Here is a 22,970-nt window from a genome sequence, read left to right on the forward strand (position 1 = left end):
AGAGGAAAGCTAAGAACAGAACAAAATTCACTAAGACCATGTGAAAAACAATTATAAATTGGACTGCATCAAAATGTTAAAACTTGTAAGAGCTAGGAGTGATGGTGCACACCTGTCATCCCAGTATTCGGGAGGCTGAGGCAGGAGGATTGCTGCAAGTTTAAGGCCAGCCTGGGCTACATAATGAGTTCAAGGCTGGACTGGAATACATAGTGAGACTCTGTCTCAAAAAAAAAAAAAAAAAAAAAAGATTAAAACTGTTACGCCACAAGTGGAACTATGAAGAAAATAAAAAGACAACCCACAGAATGTGTGAAAATATTTACAAATCATAAGGGACTCTTATCTAGAAAAGATAAAGAACTCTTACAACTAAATAATAAAAAAGACACCGCAACTAAATATGGGTAAAGAATTTGAATTGAAATTTTTCCAAAGAAGATACACAAGTGGCCCATGGAGAGATGTTTGTTAAACATTCCAGAAATGTAGAGCAAAACCATACTGATATAGCACTTCGCATTCGCTAGGATGATGCCATAAAAATGAGATGTGTTCCGGAGGGCCGGGGGTGTAGGGCTTGCCTAGTGTGCATGGAGCTCTGGGTTCACCTTAGCACTGAAGAAAAGAAAAGAATAAGAGGTGCTGATGAGATTGTGGAGAAATTGGCTCCCTCACACCCTGCTGCTGGGAATGTGAAATGGTGTGGCCGCTCGGAGAAGACATTCTGGCACTTCTGCAGATGAGTGAACAGAGTTAGGGTGTGGCCCGCAGTGCAAGGCCTAGCTACATGCCCCCCGCAAGAAATGAAGTAGGCCCCAAAAAATGTGTGCTCAACTGCTCATAAATGGCACTGCTCATTTGGCCAGAAAGTGATTAAAACCCAAGTGCCCACCAGCTAGATAAACAGACATGGTGTATGTAATGGAATGCTGTTCAGCCACAGAAAGAAACAGAGAACGAGTACGTGCTACCCCAGAGTGAGCCTGGAAAACATTGTGCTGGGGCCGCGGATACCGCTCAGCAGCAGAGCGCCTGCCTGGCAAGTGCAAGGTCCTGAGTTCAATTTCCGGTTCCAAAAAAAGAAAAAAGAAAACATTGTGCTAAGTCAAAGAAGTCAGTCATTAAATACATGATTCCACATACATGAGATATTCAGAACAGGCAGATCCACAGATAGGAAATACATTAGTGGTTGACTGGGATGAAGAGGAAGAGGTAAGGGACATGGGGGGTGACTGCTAATGGTTAGGGGTGACAAAAATATTCTAAACATAGATCATGATGGTTACATAACCCTAAAAATGTCCAGGCCATCCATATGTGCACTTTAAACAAGTGCAATTTGTGGTGTATGAATTATATTTCAGTAAGGATGTTAAAAAGAGAAAAGTTTTTATATGACTGTCTCTTTAAGGTCCCTGTGTGCGTGCTGCTGTCCTAGCACCCATGAAAAGAGCAGTTCTGGGACTGCCCATGACAGCGTAGTACCAGTACGCACTTGACCACATGGAGTTCCAGCTTGAACTGGAGCAGCACTCTGAGTGCAGTTTCAGGCCAGGCGTGGCTCGCCCGCACTCATGTCAGTGCTGTGCTGTGGAAGGCACTAGAGCTTCCGTGTGCAGTTTGTTTTTGTAAGGGGAATAGAGGGGCTGAGGCAGTGCTTTAAGACCTTGCTACGCGTGGTAGACAAATGCAAGCACCTGGTAAATTGAGCCCAGTGCAGGTGCCTTGATACTGCATTAGGAAGTTAGCACCATAGTTCTTTCCATCTCTCTTCTAATGATGGATCACGCCTCAAGAAGGGCAGACTTGCTGCTTACCCTGTTACCCTCCCCTGTCATCTTTAACAATACTCAGGCTAGAGGAATTGACGGGTTCACTTACAGGCGCTTCCTGCCGTGAAGAACATGGCTGTTGGAGGGATGCGGGGGTTCTCCTGATAGACTCTTGCTACAGCCGATAACCTTTTTGTATGTTGGGGTTTTTGCTGTCTGAAAAACTAAGGTGCAAGAAAGTCTCTCTTTGCTAATTTTAAATGGTTTCCATGTTCATCACTGAGGGAGGGAGAAGAGGGCTTTCTCCATCACTGGCCTGAGTGGAAGCCGTGTGGGTTGTTGCTGTCAGTCTTTGCCGTGTCCCTGCCCCACGTGGGCACATGCATTTCCTATGGAACTGAAGAGTCCTGTGCCTTTGCCGCTTAGTAGTCCACCTCCAGACAAGAAATAACCCTTCACTTGTAACGCATTTTTTCTTCTTCCAAATGCCAGTTATTCAAAGGCTACTGTCTTTCAATAAATAATTAAAAGGATGGTTGGCTCCCGCATAAGTCGTTTGAGAGCAGTAAGTTGTAATAGTAAATAAGTTTTTCAAAAGGGTCCAGCAGTAGCTCATTAATACCATCCAAAAAGCTATTACAAAAACATTTTTTAAAAAACTATTACAAATTGAAACTTGATTGTTGAATTACTTGCAGTAGTGTGCACCTATAACCCCAGCTACTCAGGAGCCTAAGGCAGGAAGATTCCAAGTTCAAGGCCAGCCTGAGCAACTTAGCAAGACCTTGTCTCAAAAGTTAAGGAAAGAGGGCCAGGGATATAGCTCAGCGGTGCAGTGCTTGCCTGGCTAGCGCAAGGTCTCAAGTTCAATTCCTGGTACAAAAAAAAAAAAACTAAAAAAAAAATTCCTGGAAAAAAAAAAAAAAAAATTAAGGAAAGGATGGGGAGGGGGTATCCTAAAGGTATAGCTCAATAGTAGAGCACCCCCCCCCCCCGGTTCACTCTCTAGAACAAAAAAAATTGGTATAAGTAATTCAGTATGTGGTATTAAGACATAAACTAGAGCTGGGTGTGGTAGCACACACCTGTAATCACAGTACTTGGGAGCCTGAGGCAGGAGGATTGCTGTGAGTTCAAGGCCAGCTTGGGCTCCATAGTGAGCTCAAGACCAACCTGAACTATATAGCGAGATCCTGTCTCAGAAAAAGAAAACAAAAAAGACATAAACTAGTCTTTGGCTATTTCAAATGAAGGGAGCAATGTTCCAATGCCACTTAAATGCTAAAAATAGGAGAAACTTTCCCTCCTTGTGTTCCCCCACGCTACTTAGCTCCTTGCAGTAATCTCTGGCTTCTCTCACTAGGGGGCTTTCCTGGTGGGCAGGGGAGGCGGGCAGGAAGGGCCTGGGTGTCAGTGCTGGCAGCAGAGCTGCTGACTTACTCACTCTTCTCTGTCTTCATTTTGCATGCCACTGCTCCTGCCCTCTTACAGCCACAGTAGAAGCGGTAGAGGCCCAGGAAGGTATGGCTGTATTCCCCGGATAGATGTGCTCCTGTGTCTGTCTGCTAGTTTTAAAAGCCTTTATCAGTGTTTCTGATCTTTTGTTATTGCATCACCAGAACTGTAACAGTGGGAAAAGGGATAAACATTCCTGGGCATGTTCATACATTCTGTGTCTTTATTCATTTAAATGACCTTCACTACAGCTAAAGCCCTTGGTGGGATCTGTCAGTCTGAACATAGTGATGGAAGCTTAAGCGACTGCTGGTGTGATGTGGAGTGGTTTAATCCCATATCTCTTCCACATACAAAGGACATCCCTGTGACCACGGTCAGACAGGGCATCCTCTGTCTAATGACTAAGATTATTAAGAGCAGACAAAAATAGACGAGAGTTTCATTTGTCTCATTTTTGAGGTTGCCCTAAGACAATTAGCCAAAATTATCCTTGTTTCTCTGGAGACAGTTTAAACAACACTATTTATAAGTTTGTGATTAAAAACTATTGGAACTGATAAACCTGTGTAATAAATTTACTAGGTAAGATAGTTGAAAATGGGAGTGCCTTTTTTTTTTGACAGTCTTAAGTTCAGTCTAAGTTGAATCAGAGGGAAAATATTTAGAAGCTATGTTGATGGTTTTTATATTATGTTCAGCTACTGGTTGTGCAAGATAAAAAGCTGTCTTAAAAAGCCATTTTATTTCTTCTTTTGTGGTCAGTGTAATAATGTCTGTGCTTAAGGCAACAGCTCTGAGCCTGGCATGGTAGTACATGCCTGTAATCCTAGTACCCTGGGAGGCTGAGTCAAGGGCATCCCAGACTTAAGCCTAGTCTGGGAAACTGAATAATTTAATGAGACCCCTGTCTCCAAATTAAAAAAAAAAAGAAAAGAAATTGGCTGGAGATGTAGCTCAGAGCGAAGGCCCTGGGCTCAGTCCCCAGTACTTAAAAAACAAAGCAACTACTCAGTTTAACTGTTTAATGTGTTCTGTTATGGTAGTGTTGCCCTTTTTTCTAGCATTGAGCACATTTCTGGTCCATTCTTTCTCCAACTGGGGCTAAGTAAGAGCTTGTAGCTTTTTGTCAGGCATATTTCTGCCGTGATTGAGGTTTTATGAAAATTTCAGTTTCAGCTGCCCCTTCCCTCGGTGGAAGCAGTAGTCTTACATGAGGCTGATGGGGTTATATATTGCCTGTTCTCTCCCCGGATATGTGCTCTGTGGTGGCCTTTCTGTGTTTTCTCTGGGAGGTTCTATATGTTGGCTTTGCTGAGCTGCTGCCTTATGCCTAACTGAGCACTCCCCACCTGCTCTCCTGTTTCTCTCTAGCCATCCATGGGTTTTCGCTGCAGCACAAGATCCGGAGTTTTGAAGAAGCCCGAGGGCTGGACCGAATTAATGAGCGGATGCCACCTCGAAAGGACAGTGGACGCGACGGGCCAGCAAAACTGGTGACCCCAGTTCACTCCAATGCTGCCCACAGGAGCGACCATGGGAAGAAAGCTCAGTGATGTCTCAGTCGTGCTGGGGTACAGGTGGATCCCCAGCCTAAGAACAAATTTTATTTATTATCATAAAATGAAACAAAAACAAACCTGGAGGTGCATTCATAATTTAGTCTGGATTTATTCTGTAAGAAAGGCAAATGTTTTATAAATTCTTTAAATTTGTGTTCAATATATACAAAAAGCACATGTTTTGTTTTACCCTTTTATCCCCCTAATTTTTAGGAGAAAATCTGATTGTTATCAATACATATGTGAAGTTTGTGCTATCAAGGGGACTTTCCCCTAATAAAAGGGCCTTGGAAACCTCAGCCCTGGGATTCTGACTTGAACTAGTTAGCCTTTATGTTGCTTTATGAAGGTAATATTATGTTGCTTTATGAAGGTAATAGCATTTATTTAAGACTAATAACTTTTCAAACTGAAGAGGTTTTTTTTCTTTCTGCTGGGTGCCATTGAGAAAAGGTCTCTTAGATTTCAGTGGCTAAAATTGCTTCTGTTCTGATGAAAACTTGCTTAGATTAGAGCTTCCAAGTAAATAACCCAATGATTTCAGGGCCAAGGAGAATGTTTTTCGTAATAGCCTATCCTTCGGGACTCTCAGATCCCTTTAACATGTTCTAGTAAAGCAAAATAAAAATGATGGTGGGTTTTCTTGGAGTTACTTGCAATATATCCACCTAAGGCTGGGGGCATAGCTCAGCAGTAGAGAGAGAGCTTGCCCTGGCTTCCATCCCCAGCACTGAAAATAAAAAATCATCCATCTAACAGCTACAGGCATGATTGGTTTAAACTTCCCTCAGAAATTGGGAGAGAAAGATTTCAGAAAGCTTTAACTGTTGCCATTATCTAAATATTTTATAAACGTCCTCAGCAAACCTTTAACAGCCAGAAGCATTTATGCTGTCCAGTTCCACTGCATCAGCCATGCGTCTATTTCAGTGTCGGTATTTCTAAAAGGAGCCAGTGAAGGTAGGATAATCCCCTCATAAACTGAGCCTGCCTAGAGGGCATTGGGTTTCCTGTCTTCTGGATCTGTTCGAAGTTCTGTCTTCCCATTACTGGAGTGTGCGTCCGTCTTTCACACTCATTAGGTTGAGCTGTGCCGACTTGCGTTAGCGTATTGTGGGGTACAAAAATAAAAGAGTGCAGATACTGTGTTTGAAATATCTTCCATTAGTTTGTTTTTCATGTCACAACCTAGTGAAGGAAATTCTGGGGACCCTCAGGATCCTGTTACTGGCTTAGTCTGAACACAGGCACCAGGTCATGGTGCCCACTGGTTGGCTCTGTAATGAGGGCGTGTGTCTATGTATGCTATATAAAAAGAATGGAAAAAGTAAGTGCATGGAATTCCTGACTGCCACTTGGATTCGAGAGTCCAGCATTGAAACAGGTATCTCAGACAGCAGTACTTCGTGTTTGGAGCTTCAAGAAAACCAAAAAACCCCAGAAAACAATCTATGTTTTCCCAAAAACTATAATTTCATTAGAAGAATGAAGACTTAGCCCCTCTGTCTACATATTTTTGCTAACAGTTCCCAGATTGTTTCTGACAGAGACCAAAGCACTCTTGGGGATTGAACTCTGCCTGCATGGATTGCTCTGTGATAGCACTACTTGGGAGGCTGAGGCAGGAGGATTGCTGTGAGTTTGAGGCCAGCCTAGACTATATAGTGAGTTCAAGGTCAAGCTGGACTGCACAGTGAGACCTTGTCTCAAAAAAAAAAAAAAAAAAAGAGAGAGAGAAATGGTATTAGGGGAGGTGATAAAAGATCTACTGGATTCTAAGTAAAGCCTAGGAGAGAAGGGAGAAAATGGCTCTTTCCCCCTATCGAGAGAGAAGTTCACCACCTGGACATCCTCACTGTCCTTTCCCCCAGCCTCAGTGATGTAAAAATTCTGTCTTTGGAAATCTCACCTACGAATGTCAGTCCATGTGACAGATTATGGAGTTGGGAGTCCTTAGCACTTTCTCCTTTTCATTGTATATTGTTACTTACAACACGTGCGCGCGCGCACGCGCACACACACACCCACAGTCCATATATGGAAACACTCAAGGGTCTCCATCTGCTGGCAGTGATGAAATAGTTGCAAATCCTTATGATGAAAAAACATTTTTCTAGTGAAAAAGGACATTTATTGAGGAATGTAATTTTCTTCTCCCTTGATAGGCACTTCATAGAGGGGTGTTCTGTGGGTGCCTTCAGAGCTGTGGAAAGTCAGCAGGGTAGAAAGGTGAGAAGAGCTTCTTCAAGAAAACATGAGCAAGTTTAAGACAGAACACCACTGCTCTAAAGAGAGCTGGAGTTGGAAATTCTTAATTCTAAAAGATGCTGCTGTGGAAAGCTGGGTGTGTGTTCTGTCATTTTAGAAAGCTGTGTGGTAAATGCATCCATACATGTGTCTGAAAGCAGGGCTCTTGGCTGGGGGTATAGCTTAGTGGTCAGCCACTTGCCTGGCATGTGGGTACCCATAGGATCTAACCCCAGCACTGCAAAAATGAATGCATGAGATTTTTTTAAAGTGAAGCTTCCCATTGGCATATAGTCCCCACATACACATTTGTATCTGTCACTCAAAACACTTTCGAGGGCATAAGCCTTAGAAATATGTCGTAATGCTGGATGTGGTGGTGTATGCCTATAATCTCAGCACTGGGGAAGCTAAGGCAGGATGATCACTGAGAGTGTGAGGTCAGCCTGGGCTACATAGTGAGTTCAAAGCAAGACTGAACTACCTAGTGTGACTGTCTCCAAAAAAGAAAAAGAAAAGAGGTTGTCATAACAGTCTTGTTTCTGCACTTTAGGTTTCACTGAAGGCTTTTAACGTATTTCAGAATGTTTGAATTTAAACAACAGCTTCCAAGGTGGCTAGATGCCTACCCTGGTTTGCCCTCAGACTGCTGTTTCTGCTGAGAGCCATCATTATGAATAAACATTTTAACTGCGGTCAAAGCAATGCACTCTTGGCGTTTTCAAATCCTCTTCTGTTTTATTAAATCTTTCCTGTGTTCTAAAGATACTAAAATTATTTCCTCTTGTTCTCCTTCTCATTAAGGTCCGTGGACCTTCTTTTTTCTGAAACTTCTCCCATTTAGGAAAACAAGACAACCACTTCTGACATGAAGCATGTCTGAGGACACCTTTGTGTGCTTTCCTGCAGTGCCATTTTGAAATGATGCTCCACATGGACAGGTGTCTCAACTTTGGTCACGTGCACATCATGAAAAATTATTAAGAAAAGGTTGGATGACTTTTTAAAATAAAACTGTAAATCTCATCCCACAGTAGTTCAAAACACCCCTTTTAAGTCTCTGTGTTTTGAATATTTAGCACAAAGACAAAGCAATACACCTGTGTGCGTGCGCGTTTAATAGAATACCACGAAGCTAGCTTCAGTTTTCTTCACAGTCTCAGGTCGACACTTGGCTTATGGGTAGAAACATTGCTGATTTGCTGGACTTCTGTGACTAGATTTTGACCAGAAAAGTGAAAATTGCTTATCACACTCTGATGGGCTTGATCACACCCTGAACTCTCCTTGCTGAGGAATAGAAGAGTCTGACTATCTGGGAATATCAGTATTTTTCATATCCTTTTTTTTTTTTTGTCTTTCTGAGATAGAGTCTTATTATGCAGTTCAGGCTGGCCTTGAACTCACTTTGTAGCCCAGGCTGGTCTCAAACTCACAGCAATCTTCCTGCCTCAGCCTCCCGAGTGCTGGGATTACAGGCATGCACCACCACACCACACCTGGCTTTTCATATTCCTTCATCTGGATTTCTTTCCCTTTTCTGTACTTACATGAACAGTTGCCATTCATTGAAGCAAATTTCTCTGGATAGCAAAGATTTATTTTCTTATCTTGATAACTTAAGGATGATTCCCTGACAGTATTTAAAATAGGGGGAAAAAAATCCTTCTTTGGTTACTCAAATACATATTTAATATTATTAAGAAGCAAGGGTGGGATTTCTGAAAAACTGGGTCACTTTGGGGAGTTTCAGCTTTGGCATTGGCCATTAGATCCTCTTCTGAGTGGTTTTAAAATACAAAGCTGGGGATACAGCTCAGTGGCACAGCACCTGCCTGGCAAGCACAAGGTCCTGAGTTTGATTCCCTGTACTAAAAATGAATAAATAAAATGCGAAGTTTGAGGCAGCTAGTTTCTAATAAGAAAACCATTGTAACCATGTAAGATGCAGGTGGGCTTGTTGTCATGGTCATTGCTCAGGAGCCTCCAGCCTTTCAGAATGAAGAAGGTGAAAATCTGGGCCATCTACCTTCTCTTATATTACATAGATGTTGTAGCTGATCTCAAGAGGTTTTGCTGGGTGTGGTGGCGCATGCCTGTAATCTTAGCACTCGGGAGGCTAAGATGGGAGGATCATTGCAAGTTTGAGGCCACCCTGTCTCAAAAAGACAAGAAAAAAAAATCTAGAGCTTTTGACTGTACCATATCCCTTAATATAAAAGTCAAGCTCTTCAGAGTTAAGTTCATCCTAACCAGTCTAGGTGATTGGTTAAACTGGTTTCGGAAGAGAATGCCCCCACATTGATTTCATGGTTTCATTTTATATTGTCAAATTTTTCTTTGCAGTCTTTGTATTGAAATTATTTTCTGATGTTATGGTTTATATCTAAAATATCCTCCAAAACACTCACCTTTCAGAAGTGGGGCTTTTGGAGTGATAGAATCATGAAGACAGTATATTCATCACTGTATTAATCCACTGATGAGTTCATAGATGAATGTGCTATATGGTGGAGCCAGTTGGAGGAGGTATGTCACTGGAGGCGTGCCTTTAGGAGATGTATCTCTGTGTCTGACTCTTCCTGCTCTGTTTGTTGGCTGCTATGGGTTGAGCAGCTTCCTTCCACCAGGCCCCCTGCCATGCCATTTCTGCCATGGAGCAGCTGACCATGGACTGAACCCTCTAAAGCTATGAACTAAATAGACCTCTTTAAGTTGCAAGTGTCAGGTATTTTGACCTGATGATGAGAAAGTAATACACTAATCCATAAAGACTTGTTGAGATAGCATTCTAGAATCTCCAATATTTATTGTAGTTGTTATGGTAATAATAGAACCTCACTTTCTTTAAAAACTTTATTCAGGGGGCCAGGGATATACCTCAGCAGTGCAGCATCTGCCTGGCAAGCACGAGGTCCTTGAGTTTACTTCCTGGTACCCCCCCCCCAATCCATTATTTGGCTTTTCCTACCCAGGCAGATACCAGAGGGGGAGAGAACCCAGAGCTCCAGTTGTGGGTATGAGCTCCAGCTTCCTAAATTATTTGGGGTTATAACTGTGGGTTCTACCTTGTCTGGCACCCAGTGCACATCTTTTCTGAAATCTGCTAGACCGGGAATAAAGGGCAGCCTAGAAAGGGCCCAGCAAAAGATTGACAAGGGTCTAGGTTACATGGAGGACACTTCTAAAGTATGATATTGCCCCATTCCCTTTTCAGCCTGCTGTGATCAGACACTCATAGGAAGGCCATAAGAAAGAGCAGATGTGTGTAGAGGAAGAAAGTTGTATAGCTGAAGGACAGAGGTGTTACTGTTACCTGAAGGGCCAGCAGCGAACTGTATTAACAATAGGACTTTGTGCCATTGACAGTGCGGGAGAGGGATGACCCAACATTATACCAGGACTTGGGACCTGCCCTGCCTCTGTCTGGCCAGCTAGAGTGAATGGGGTCAGTGTTAACTGCCTTCATCTATGCAGTCACAAAGGTGAAGATGATACTGGAGAGTATATTCCCTCCTGGGAAGCCTTGGCCTCATGCCCCACAACTGTGGCCGGCCTTGCTAAGTAACACCTTTGTTTGAGATAGGGTTATGCGTCTTCTCCTCCTCAGCGCCCTCACGACAAGTCTAGGTGGCTTCAGATCCAGATGAAAGGACATGGACATGGCCCATCCTTTGGTGCAGCTGTGAAGTAGGGCTGTGCACACTGCCTCTGTAAGTTCTGGCCCAGGGTTCCCCCTCGTCACAGTTCTCTCCAAAGACCTTTGTAAGTTTGTGTTTTACTTTTGCATGTTAAAGTCAAGTGCATGTAGTAAGGAAGAGGGAACTATGGATTTTGATTTGGGCAGTAAAATTGTGTTGTCTGTCACAGTATCTTCCTGAAGATGCCATTGGAAACACATTTTCCCTTTCTCCGTGTATGGTAACCAATAGCTACTTTTTAAAAATAGAAATGTCAGCACACATTTTCCAAGAAAAGTTCCTGCTTTTGCTTCTTACATGTGGTGGGCTAGCTGTGGGGCTAATTGGTATTGTTCTTCTAAAGATTCTTCTGAATGATGGATTGTTTTGCTTGGATTTAGAGGGTGCCTACTTTTTCTTTCAGTGATGTTAAAGAAATGGGAATGTTACTTATTGGCAGAAGTCATTTATTAAATCTTTTTTGTGAACAAGAAATTACTTTGTTAGAACTTCGTTACTGTAAATTGGAAGTCATCTTTAAGATAAAAAGAAGGAAAAAAAGACCCTTAAACTGAGTAATTTATTGGCTCCCTGTGTCTTTATTTCCTGGTTGAGGCACTGATACTTGGTTCTTACCCATTTAATAATTCTAGGAGTCAAGGGAAAGCCTGGCTTTCGGTGTTTGGTCTGGCCTGGTCTCTGACAGTATCAAGGAATTCCCCTCCAGAAGGAGGAATCCCCTCACAGTAAGAAGGACCTCTTGCCTTCACTCTCCCAGCCCTTCAGTTAAAGCTTTCTGGCAGCTACTTCCATGTTGGTTTTTTCCCAACTCAAAATCTTACTGCTCCCTTGACTCTGGCCTCCTTGCTGGCATTTTGCCTACCGTCTCCTTCAGAAGCCCCCACTCCTGTAGCTTTTCCAGCAGAGGCCACTACATGAAGAAAAGGAAGATATCCCAGAACACACAGTCTTTACAAAGGATAAAAATAGGTTTTTATTACGGTAATTTAATAACTCTATATGTGATCCTAACAATAGATATGGCCGAATTCCAATGTGGAAGGAGTCAAAGAAGCCAGAGAGGAGTTGAAGTAGAGTTGAACTATTGAGGACAGGAAGTGCCAGACCAGCCTTTTGCTTCCTGGACAAAGCGGGAATACTTTGAGGTGCTGTGGATTCGTGGGGACAAATCAGCTCCTCTGGGCAAGTGGAGGTGAAGACAGGGAACACTGCTGGTCCTGGTGTTGAGGTAGAAGGGCCCAATCAGCACTGCCAGGCCCAAACTGCAAATTTTGACATCAAATACATCCATATTAAGGGACCACAGTGTGTTTGACAGGCCAGAAAAAAAGCCCAGATTTCTAATTTTGCAAAAGCTGAGTGTGCATGGTGGGTTCTGTTATCTCATGGTGTCCTGGGTTAGCAGTGTCCTTTCCCTTAGCTAAAATCCCAGTAAAATGAAGTAATACTTGCCCTTATTTACAGAGTTGTGGAGCTTTTGTAAGAGCCTTGGAATGAAAGGCTGATATGAAAATTCATGTTGACCTGTCGCTAGATCTAGTCCCCACTTGTTGGCTGCTACAGGTAATTCCATGGCCTTGCATTTTTGTTCTTTTGGTTTTGTTAAAAGAATCAACTTGCAAAAAGTCTACTTGTTGATACAGGGGATTTGTAATTTACTGCTAAATTAAGGCTTTTTCAATGTTGATGCAGTGGAGGAGTTTCATCACAGAATTCAAGGAAGCAGGAAGACAGGTTATCCTTTGTTCAGAAGCCAGAGCACTGCCTCGTGGTGTCCACAGGCCAGCCAATCAGCACTTTTTCCTTCCTTATCTCAGTTTACCTGAGCAGGGAAGGAAGGCCAAGGCAGACCTAATTTTCCAGCTCCTGGTTCTGTGCCCTTCTCTGTGGCTGAGTTGACTTGGCTTGGTTTCCCCTCTGAGATCATCGTGTACTTACCCTTCCCTTATAAAATCTACTTTCTAAAGAGCTGACAGCCACTTGGTCTTTTCTTTTTTCCTGAGATCTGAGATTCATCTGCTCAGATCATCTCAAAGACACCCCATCTGCACATTGTGTTCACTTGCTGATCCATAAAAAGGAAAGAACAGTCATAGTTGAGATGGCCAGGTCACAGCTTTCTGGGGGACAGACTGGGAAAACTGGGCAAAAAGCGTGAGCTCTTTGACAGCCCTTGGGGATTGGATGTGAGTGACTGAGAGCCCTGAATAGAAGCCTGTGGCATCATGTGTGTGCTATGCAAAGCTTTGTGCAAGGCAGACCTGAAGTCTCCACTCCCACGGGGTCCACGCCCCCATCCTGGCTGCTGGCCCCAGCACTGACCCCTCACAGAGATCCCTCATTTGCAGGGGCTATGCCAAAAAAAGCGAATGTGGATTCCAGATGGGCCAGGTCATACCATTGTCGGCATAGGAGGACCTTTGAAGCCCCAAAGTGGGTCACCTGCACTTTCCTCCCTCGCCTGCCCCTGTCCCATGAGTGGCTGGCACAGAAAGGGCCGTCAGTGGAGCTTGGCTGGCAGACCGCAGGAGCTGGAATCAGGAGAGGACCCAGGAGAGAGGATGGGGCCCAGGGGATGAAACGGAGTCCAGATCCACACTGGCGTGTCTGAGGCGACTTGGTTTGGGCTCCTCACTGCCGTGCGCTGTGGCCTTCCCACTATAGAAGTCCAAACTGCTGGACTCTCTTCGCTAACCCTTCCTGGTCTGCAAGGAGAAAACACTTCCTAATACACAAAAACCAGGAACCTTCTGGAGCATGTACCAGAACTATGAGAAAAGGGACAGCAGATGCCCTTCCTCTATCTAACCTGGGGACTGGACCAGGGTGGACATGGGGGGATCTCAGAGTGTGGCTGATGCAAACGGTAGAGTCCCAACACTAGAGAAAAACACTCAAGAAATAGGAGTTGCCGAGTGTAGCGGAGCATGCTGAGGCAGGAGGATCGCCTTGAGTTCCAGGCCAGCCTGGGTCACATAGTGAATTCAGGGCCTACCTGAGCAAGGAAAAAGCAGCTTGAGAGCTCTTTCTTTTCACTCATCCTTTCTTCTGGTGACAGAGGGTGCTTTTTGCCCTCTTCTGCCTCTCAGTGTGAGGAACCCCAACACTTATGGGTAGCTAATCATGCCCTGGGGTGGTGACTGAGGACAGGAGTTCTGGGTGGGGTATTCACCGAACAAAAGTTGGCAGCCTCAGCCAGGGGCGGGGACCCTGGTGACTGGAATCAGATAGCTAGGAAAAGAGCAGTTACATAACTGTGTTTACTATGGCTCAGGTGGCTGAGGAGGCCGAGGCAGCCTCTGACCATAGGCGGGGCCAGAGGTGGTCAAGTGGCACACTTGCAGGGAACAAGCTCCCTCTGAGATAAGACAGTGGGCAGGAGATGGGACAGAGCTCAGGCCTGGAAGGAATCTGCTCCAGGTTGACCCAGACCATCCAGTCTGTCTGTCCAGCCGTGCCCCAGAAGCCACGCCAGCTGGGGAGGCCGGCCAGGGCAGAGCTGAGGCTCAGGGGAGGAGTTGGAAATCAGACACCTGGGTCTTGGCCCAATCTCTGAACCTGGCTCCCTCCACCCACCTAAGCTGCTTTTCAAAGAGGAGGCTTTCTCCCTAAATCAGGGCTGAACAGGAGGAATGGGTCAGGTTTCCTTAGGTTTCCCCCACCCTCTGGTCTCAGCCATCTTCCATCCTGCCAGCCACAAGGCCAGCTGGCCACCACGGACACGGTGGGTTGGGACCCGAGAGAGACGAAGCAGCGGGGCCAGGCCTCCGTGGACTGCAGAGCCGAAGCAGTGGAGGAAAAGGCTGCAGTCTCCTGCAGGGCCTCCCACAGGCCGCCGCCTCCCTCCTCCAAAGCTGTTTACTGAGCTCCCCGTCCCCATAGAGATGGAGCTGGTGGCCAGGCCCCAGATCCTTGCCCATGGCTGCCACCTCCCTCTGTGAGAATCAGGAAGTTGGGGCCTGTGGCAGCTCAGCAGCACCCTCCACATTAAATATTTATCTTGGAGTCTAGGTCAGAGCCCTAGAGAATAAGAGAAGTGCACGCTGGTGAGGGGTATGACCAGGATTCCTGGAGTTGGAAGATCTTCAGCCTCACCGTCTTTGGAGAACAAAGAAGAGCATGAAAGTGATGAGGCCCTTCTTAGTGCCAAGGACCCTGACAGGTGGGAAAACTTGGGACTAGGGAAATGGGTACTTACTGGTGGGAAGAGGCTGGTACCAAGGGTGAGTGAATAGCCCCGCGCTTCAAGGGAGCAGCGAGGAATATCCCTGAGCTGTTCCACTCGGCAGCCGCCGGCCCTCTGTGGGCACCGGCTGCCCACCCTGGCCCCATCCTTTCAGCTTCTCTGCAGAGGCAGAGGGGATCTGAAACGTTTGTTGTCTCATTAAATATTTATCTTGGAGTCCAGGTCAGAGCTCTAGAGAATAATAGAAGCCTGTAAGTCTGCCCTGCTCCGTGCAATAGTTGCCTTTGTAGAATTCCCTCACAGTCGGCAGGCTTGGAGTCCAGTCATCATTTCACAAATCTTCCTTGGAAGCCTAGAAGCGCTTCCCAATGACCCCCTCTGCCAGCGCAGCCTGTTTCCACGGGCAACGGGCAAACACTGGGAGCCCCTGGCATGCCTGTCTCCAGCCCCTCCTCTCTGTGGGCTTGCTCCCACACAGCCAGCTGCGGGGAGATAAGTGGACAGCAGTGAGGGAGGCAGGGATCCAGCACTGCTTCATCTTTTTTTTTCCATTCTCTTTCTTCCCAACTTTGAACTGAATGGTACGATTAAATGGCACTCTAAATTGCACGGTGACCCCAGGCACCACTGGGATACCCAGTAGGTATCCAGTAAATAGTCATTATTTCCATAATGTATCCCAATAACTTCCAGCACTTAAGATGATCAGTAACTACTTGTAGTTGGTTTCTTGGGGCACAGGGAGCCCAGAAGAAAGTCCAGAGTTAGAACTACTCTGGAGTCTGTGTCCGCTGTCAATAAGTATTCATCAAGCGCCGGCTTCTTTAACAGGCCCTGTGCCACACCTGTGCCACACCGGGGCTGGGAAGCGGGCAGAGTGAATGGGGGAGCCAGTGGGCGCGGCCTTAGGGCTCACGTCAGAACCTCGGGAACAGCGGAAAAGCCGGGAGATCAAACAAATACCGTGTCTGGGAACGCCGGGACCCTCTAACCTCCTCCCCGCCCGTGGGACCCCACCCTCATCCTCTTTAGGGGCGCGGCGCGCTCAGGGAACCGCTGCCTTGGACCGATTTCCTCCCCGTGCTTGCACGTGTGTGAGCATCTGCTCTTCGCCAGCGCACGCGCACGTGCGTTTGCTTGCACACACCCAGCCGGTGCTGGTTCGCGCACAACCTCTCCGGGAGCACGGGAAAGGGGAGGCGGCGAGACCTTCCGCCTGCAGGGCGCCCTTATCTCGGTTCCACCCTGTCTGCTTCTCCCGGGCTGCCAGCGCCGTATCTGGAACTCAAGGCCCGTTCTTGTTAATCATCCTGCCCCCTGTCCCGGCTCCGCCGCGCAGCAGCTCGCTTCCCACACCCTGGAAATGTCGCTGGAAACTCTGAGTGGCCCTCGCCGGCCCGCCCGCCCCCTTCCCGACGCCAGCCCTACGGTGGGGGCCGGGGAAGGCAGCTGGGAACCCGAGCGAGCTCCCCGGGGACCCTCTGCGGCCCCTCCCGGCGCCGCCTCCTGGCCAGGCCGGCCCCTTCGGCAATGGGCCACCAGCGTCCCCGCGGCGCGCCCCGACGGAGGGCACTCGCACGCCCCGCAGGAGGGAGGGAGGCTGCAGCCGCCCCTCCACTACCCCCGCCCGGCCCGGCCCACAGTCCTGATCCGGACCCCAAACTCCGCCCGCCGCGCGACGCTCTCTGCCCGGCCTCCGTGCGCACCCCCTGGGCCTCCCTCTTCCTCCTCTCGCGCCCCTCCTGGCCGGGCGTCCTGACCCGGTCACGAGGCCGCGCCGGCCCGCGCGCCTCCCTGCCCTCCGGCTTCCAACGCGCGCGGCCGCTCCAGGCAGGATCCCTACCGGGATGCTCCTGAGCCCCCCGGCGGCCGCGAGCCCCACCACCTGGTCGCCGCAGAAGGTAGGTGCGGGAGGCGAGGGGCGGGGAGGACTGATGCTATTGTCCCGGGAGGGACTGGGCCCAAAGGAGGGCACGGAGTCGCTCCCCAGGGTCCCAGTCCCAAACAGCAGCATGAGTTGTGAGAAGTTCCTCCCCTCTCCATCCAGAGAAGGCAAACCTGGAGGAAGCAAGTCCCTGTCCCTGTATGCTGGTAGCTGAAAAATAGCTGGGAAAGCCAAAGGCCAAGTCCCAAGGTCAGGCTGGTGCCCAGAGGTGGGGGGTGTGTGTCATCCACAGCGGAGCTACTTGGCCTCTTCCAGCGGTTTGGAGGTGGCTGCGGGGGTAGGGGGGGTTGCTTGAATTCTGGGAGGGCTCCAGAGCAGTCTGATACCCCTTGTCTTTTGCGAGGCAGGGAATAGTTCCCCAGGATGCTTCCACCTCCCCTAGAGACTTCCTAATGTCTCTTGGCAGAGCTTGGCAGCCTCCCTCCCTAATATCCCTGCCAAGAGAAAAACTGAGACCCCCTTCCCATCTGACCCCTGCATGTTCCCAGGGAATGCTTCAGATCGGGGACATGAGCAGATCGGGGACCCGAGGGTCAGTAGCCCCTGAAAATAGGTGGTGGTGGTGGTGCTGGGGACCTCCTCTTGTCCTGCCCATCCTGCAAGAGGGCACTTCTCCCCGAGGGTGGAGGGTGGGGCCTGAACACTCAGGGAGGAAGGCCGGGTCAGCTGATAGTTAGGATTACTGGTGCTGAGCCTGCAACTTGGTCCTGAGCAGTCAGTCATCAGGGCAGGGGGGGGTGGCTGCTGGGAGCTTGTGCCCCACACCGCCATCTTCCACTCTGCCCTGCCTCACTTTCCCTCCGAGGGCAGGCCCTGCGTGGGAACTGGGGTGTGTCTGCATGTTTTGCTTTTGGTAAGAACCCTAATTAGATCCAGCTGCTGAGCTGCCCCTCCTCCTGCCTCACTCCTTTGCTCCCCCTGTTAGGGTTTGATGTGGAAAAGCTGCAGCCCCAGTAGACTGCTCAGATGTCCACATGATGCCCATAATGTCAGACCAGAGACAGGGTACCACCCCCAGCCTTCCCTGTACCCTTGCCAGTCCCCCAAGGCCTGAGCAGGAACGGGGTCTGGAAGAAGAGGACTCTCAGCCCCCTCTGTACCTTCATCTCCACTCCCCCCATGCGGCTGCCTGCACCTACTATCCCTAGGCACCCATCTCCCCACCCAGGCTGCCCACGTGGTCCCCCATGGTACCCAGGAGCTGTTGACAATGCTGCATGTGTATTCACTTCACCAGGCGTGACAGGGCACCCCAGCATTTGTTGTCCTCGTGGAGACCCACAGCCCCCACTAGCATGGGTGAGTTTGATCTGGTCCAGTCCAGAGGTGGTGCAGGTTGGCCCCACTTCTGGCCCCATGCAGCAGCAGAGGCAAGGAGGTGGTGCTGTGCACCACAGCTGTCTGGGTGCAAAAGTCCCCTCAGACAACCCAACCCAGGAGCCCCCTTTGTCCTCTTGCACCCAGACTCTCCTCTTGCAGCCCTCCAACTCCTGGGTACTTCCTCCCCTTTACCTCATAGAAAGGAACCTGCTGGGGAGTCAGGTATGGGGCTGTCAGGGAAGACCCTCCATTCTAAACAGACTGGATGATAGTCGGGCGTGGTGGTGCACCCCTGTAGTCCCAGCACTGGGGAGGCTGAGGCAGGAGAATCCCTGGGAGTTTGAGGCCAGCCTGGGCTACATAGTGAGTTTAAGGCCAGTCTGACATATATAGCAGGACCCTGTGTCAAAAAAGCAAACAAAGAAAAGAGCCTAGAGGTGCAGGGTAAAGTGTGTGTGCGCACATGTGTGCAAGTGTAGATGCACGTGTACAGGAGTGCACCTGAAGGCGCTCGGCACCACCCCTCTAGGAGTAGGACTCATCTGCCTTTGCTCTACTGATGCTTCTCTCTCCCTCCCACCCCAAGCTGGCTTCCTGAGCTGAGTCTCCAGTCTTCAAAGGAGGCCGAATGAAACTCCCTTCCTCTGAGTGGCTCCCGCTGCCTGGCAGTGCCCCCTACGCTCTCCTGGGCGCTGCTAGGAATCAGGGTGCTGCCGGCTGCTGGCCAGGGCTGTGGGCTGATGGCCTTGCTGTTGGCCAGCCTTGCGGAACCCCTCGTGCCTGCGGGCAGCACACGCTACGCGAGCCTGGGGGAGGCAGAGGAACTGAAACAGTCGTGCTGCCCGGGCCCCTCGCTGCCAGCTGTCCCAGTTCCCAGTGCCTCCCCTCTGGGGCTGCAGCCTGCACCGCCGGCGGGGCAGCCCTGAGGGCCTGGCCAGCGGGCCTGCGGGCCTGCTGCTGGCCAACCTTCCCTCCCCTCCTCCTGGCCCAGGCCTCCCCCTCCCCCACTCCCACCCGGAGCTCCTGCCCCAGCCTAACAAGCGGCCCATTGTGCCTCTGGGAGTCTGCACGGGCAGCCTGCAGGCGAGCACCCAGAGTGGCCTGTTTCCTGGGTCCTTGAGCTCCCACCCAGCTGGCTCCAACCCCCTGCCACAGCCAGGCCCTCCTCCTCCACCCCAGGGTCGAGAGCCAAGGGGACGCGGGCACTGCAGCCCAGCAGGGCTTTCCCTTCCTTCCTCCTTCCCCACAGAGGACACGCACAGGAGCAGCTGGCACACCCGGCATCCTCCAACCCTGACCCAAGCATGCAAGGTCTGCCCTGCAACCTTCCTGCTGGGCTCAGCCTGGATGACTTCATCCCAAGCCACCTCCGGGCCCACGTAGGCTCATCCCCCCGGGGGACACGGGTGAGTGAGGCAGGGAGGAAGAGGGCACACAGTGGGCCTGTTGGGGGGGGCACTGGGGCTGTCAGGGAAGACCCTCCATTCTAAACAGACTGGATGATAGTCGGGCGTGGTGGTGCACCCCTGTAGTCCCAGCACTGGGGGGGGGGCACATGTCCTCAGTGGGGGAGCCGAAGGTTGGAGGGACAAGAGGGAGGGAAGAGGGTCAGAAGAGAGCTCCCCACAGAAAGGTCAAGTGTCCCACAGACCCTCACTGTGGAGGCGGGTGGTGCCCTGGCAGCCACCCCTCCTCCTCCTCTGTGGGACCTTCTGGGCTCTGAGCTGCTGCTCTTGGCCCTCCCCACAGGTGCCTGTGATCCGGAATGGTGGCTCCAACACCCTTAATTTCCAGTTCCACGACCCTGCGCCCAGGACTGTGTGCAATGGCTACATCCCAGCAACGAGAGATGCTTCCCGACACCCAGGTGAGCTCACTTAGGCACAGGTGCTGCAGGAGCCCCGTGAGGGACCTCCCATCTGGCACCCCTGTGTGGGAGGAAGGGCAGGTAGCAGGGGCGATGTGACCCATAGGCTGTGCAAGAATGCCAGCTCAGCAAGGGAAACAGATGACACCGAGACACCCTCCCCCCTGTGCCAGGGGAAGGGGCAGTGCCAGTGCTCAGCCTCGGCTGTCGAGGGGGCGCTAGCAGCCAAAGAATTGCTTGGACTAGACTGGGAATGACAGGCATGGAGGGAATGCTGGCAGGAGGGGGTGCAGACGGAGTCCCCTTCAGGGCCCAGCTCCTTGAGGGGTTGTGAGGTGGCCCAAGACCCTGGTCCAGAGATCCTGGGAACTCTGGGTACAGGCCCGCCCTGGGGCAGGCGTGTCCTTTATTGAGTACTCCCATGAGGCAGACGCGGGGTGAAGGACTTCCGTCACTTAATGAGTAATTAAGAAGACAGCTTGTGGACCCTATGAAGACATTTTACAAATCTCACTTCATTTTATTCCTCCTCATCCTGGACAAGTCAGGTACAATTATCAACATTGGCCCAGTGACACAGCTCGAGGCTCAGGGCTGGTCAGTAGCGGAGGCTGGACCGACAGTCAAACCCATGTCCTTTTGTTCACACGGCCCTTTTACAGCAACACTAGCTACTTAGAGGCCAAAGAGCCTAGGGAAGCTGGCCACACACAGCCATGACTGAGGAACGCGTTTTGGTCTTCACTTTGTGTGTGCCAGGCACAGTGACACACACTCGACGGCCCCCCAATCTTTGCTGTGATTACACTTGTTTCATAGAAGTCAAAACCAAGGCACCAAGAGGGTGACTGATGTGCCCAAAGTCACACAGCCAGTAGGTGGCAGAGCCAGGCTCTGAATTCAGGTCTGTTCTTTCCAAGCCTGATATCTTTTCTGCCACACCCCAGCCGGATGTTCCCTGCATTGTCTGTAAGTGATGATTCCCAGGTCTCATTCTGCACATTTGTAGGAGAGTCCCAGGGAAGGAGGATAGGGTGGGGACAGCACAGATTTCTCAGAACAAAATCTGCTTTAATTCACTTCAAGAAATAAACAAACAGAAGCCTGTGGTGTTGCTGGGGATGAGAAACTTTGTGGAGTCTGCGTCATCTGCTCAAACAAACAAGGGCATGTTGAAACTTTGGACCCACAGGGATCAATGTTCCGAGGAGCTCCGGGACAAACAAGGTCAGGTGGGTACCGTACCTTCGGCTAATGCTGTCCTGCACATATCCCGCAGACCCTGCCTGGTACCAGACCTGGCCGGGCCCTGGGAGCCAGCCCTCTTCAAGCCCAAAGACCCCCACCTCCCAGCATGCCCAGAACTGGTCAGCCACGTGGACCAAGGACAGCAGGCATCGGGACAAGCGCTGGGTCAAGTACGAGGGGATCGGGCCTGTGGATGAGAGTGGCATGCCCATCGCCCCCCGATCTGTGAGTCCAAGGTTGCGGGTGTCACGGGCAGGTGGGATCTGGGAGCTACACTGAGCTGTCACTTCTATTAGCTAAATTTTGGGTGGGGCAATGAAGTCTGTCCCCTGATCATTCCAAACTAAGCAGGGGTTCAACCATGATGAATTTCGGGAGGTCGTGAACCTCATAAAGTTACGGGTACATGTGTGTGTCGAGATGCAGGTCCAGAATTCCCACCAGGGTCTCTAAAGTGGAACAAGCCACCGTCATAAGAACAGATCGTGGCGGAGATCCTACTCTTCTTAGTTTTGTAGGGCCTGGCGCAGTCAGGGACTTACAGAGTAGCTACTGAGTGGCTGAATGACAGAATGAGGGAATGAGCCCAGGTAAGAATGTGTAGAAGGGTCCTGGTCCCCAGCATTGCCAGTCCCTGTCCTTCCGTACCGCCTTCCTGTCTGGAGGCAGCCACAGAGCCTCCCTGGGACCTGGCACTGGTGACAAACCCTCCTTGCCTCCCCAGGCTCGGTAGAGGTGGATGATGGGAAATACCATCTCCCTGCTTCGTTACAAAGAAACATGTATTCTTTGTGGAATACTAGAAATTGTAGACAAGCAAAGAGAAAAAGTGTTAATCACCCGGATCTCACAGTGGAGGGCCCACTGCCACGTGCACTGATGGAGTCCTCCGGGTGTCTAACTCACGCGTGACATGCTGCATCTTGGTGCATGTTTATTGTCATAGAGAGGCGTCAGGAGAGGTGCTGCCCAGCCCATCCACACGGCTTCAGGGAAGGCAGAAGACACTCACCAAGGCCAGCCTCCCCAGGGCTCCATGCTGGGGGGTGGGTGAGCAGGGAAGCCTGACCTTGCATTTCTGATTGCAGAGTGTCGACTGCCCCAGGGACTGGTATCGGAGAATGTTTCAGCAGATTCACCGGAAAATGCCAGGTTAGACACCCTGCCAGGGCCCAGAGTGGGCTCTCTGACAATTGCTTTTTTTTTTTTTTAAGTTTTTGGGTTTTTTGAGGCAGAGTCTCACTATGTCGTGCAGGCCAGCTTTGAACTTGCTGATATAGCCTAGGCTGGCCTCGAACTCATGATAATCTTCCTGCCTCAGCCTCCTGAGTGCTGGGATCACAGGCGTGTGCCATCACACCGGGCCAGTGTAGAGTCTGGCACTGCACCTAAGGGAGGGAGGGACAGTAAAGAGGACCTATCAGTTTAGGGGATTGTTCACACACACCCCAGGCTGTCAGTTGAGGACACCCTAAAACAAGCCAAAGAGAGTGCCAGGTGTGGTGGCACATGCCTGTGATCTCAGCACTCAGGAGGCTGAGGCAGGAGGATCACCATGAGGCCAGCCTTACTACAAAGTAAGTTCAAGGCCAGCCTGAGATGCATATTGAAACTCTGTCTCAAAAAGACAGGAAGGAAGGAAGGAAGGAAGGAAGGAAGGA

General features: G+C 49.8%; 2 protein-coding genes and 1 long non-coding RNA gene across 12 annotated transcripts in view; 2 read left to right on the forward strand and 1 right to left on the reverse strand.

Moving 5' to 3' along the window:
- Ppp3cc (protein phosphatase 3, catalytic subunit, gamma isozyme) overlaps nucleotides 1–5,954 on the forward strand; it is a gene marked incomplete at its 5' end in the record, with an annotated part of 53,366 nt that extends 47,412 nt beyond the window's left edge. Inside the window, 2 exon segments of the mRNA XM_005373663.2 lie at nucleotides 3,270–3,299; nucleotides 4,608–5,954. Coding sequence (XP_005373720.2) covers nucleotides 3,270–3,299; nucleotides 4,608–4,789 — 212 coding nt within the window.
- Nucleotides 5,955–6,503: 549 nt separating this feature from the next.
- LOC102011721 lies at nucleotides 6,504–9,543 on the reverse strand. Its single transcript, XR_259243.2, has 2 exons — nucleotides 9,454–9,543; nucleotides 6,504–6,998 (listed from the first exon to the last, which is right to left on the reverse strand). It is a non-coding gene; the product is annotated as an uncharacterized LOC102011721 (long non-coding RNA).
- A 441-nt stretch (nucleotides 9,544–9,984) lies between these two features.
- The window catches only part of Sorbs3 (sorbin and SH3 domain containing 3), a 30,427-nt gene continuing 17,441 nt past the window's right edge, over nucleotides 9,985–22,970 (forward strand). For 4 of the 10 annotated variants that reach the window (XM_005373666.2, XM_005373670.2, XM_005373669.2 and 1 more), the window contains exons 1-6: nucleotides 9,985–10,755; nucleotides 14,755–14,905; nucleotides 19,444–19,600; nucleotides 19,944–20,061; nucleotides 21,341–21,534; nucleotides 22,398–22,461. In XM_005373666.2, coding sequence (XP_005373723.1) covers nucleotides 14,799–14,905; nucleotides 19,444–19,600; nucleotides 19,944–20,061; nucleotides 21,341–21,534; nucleotides 22,398–22,461 — 640 coding nt within the window. In that variant the 5' untranslated portion in view covers nucleotides 9,985–10,755; nucleotides 14,755–14,798. Of the gene's footprint in view, nucleotides 10,756–12,207; nucleotides 12,307–14,319; nucleotides 14,906–15,760; nucleotides 16,831–16,976; nucleotides 17,064–19,443; nucleotides 19,601–19,943; nucleotides 20,062–21,340; nucleotides 21,535–22,397; nucleotides 22,462–22,970 lie in introns of those variants that run through there. The other 6 variants (XM_013513844.1, XM_005373668.2, XM_005373675.2 and 3 more) reach the window with 6 other exon arrangements.

This window comes from Chinchilla lanigera, unplaced genomic scaffold (genome assembly GCF_000276665.1).
Source record: "Chinchilla lanigera isolate Chin_1 unplaced genomic scaffold, ChiLan1.0 scaffold00002, whole genome shotgun sequence".
Lineage (NCBI taxonomy): Eukaryota > Metazoa > Chordata > Mammalia > Rodentia > Chinchillidae > Chinchilla > Chinchilla lanigera.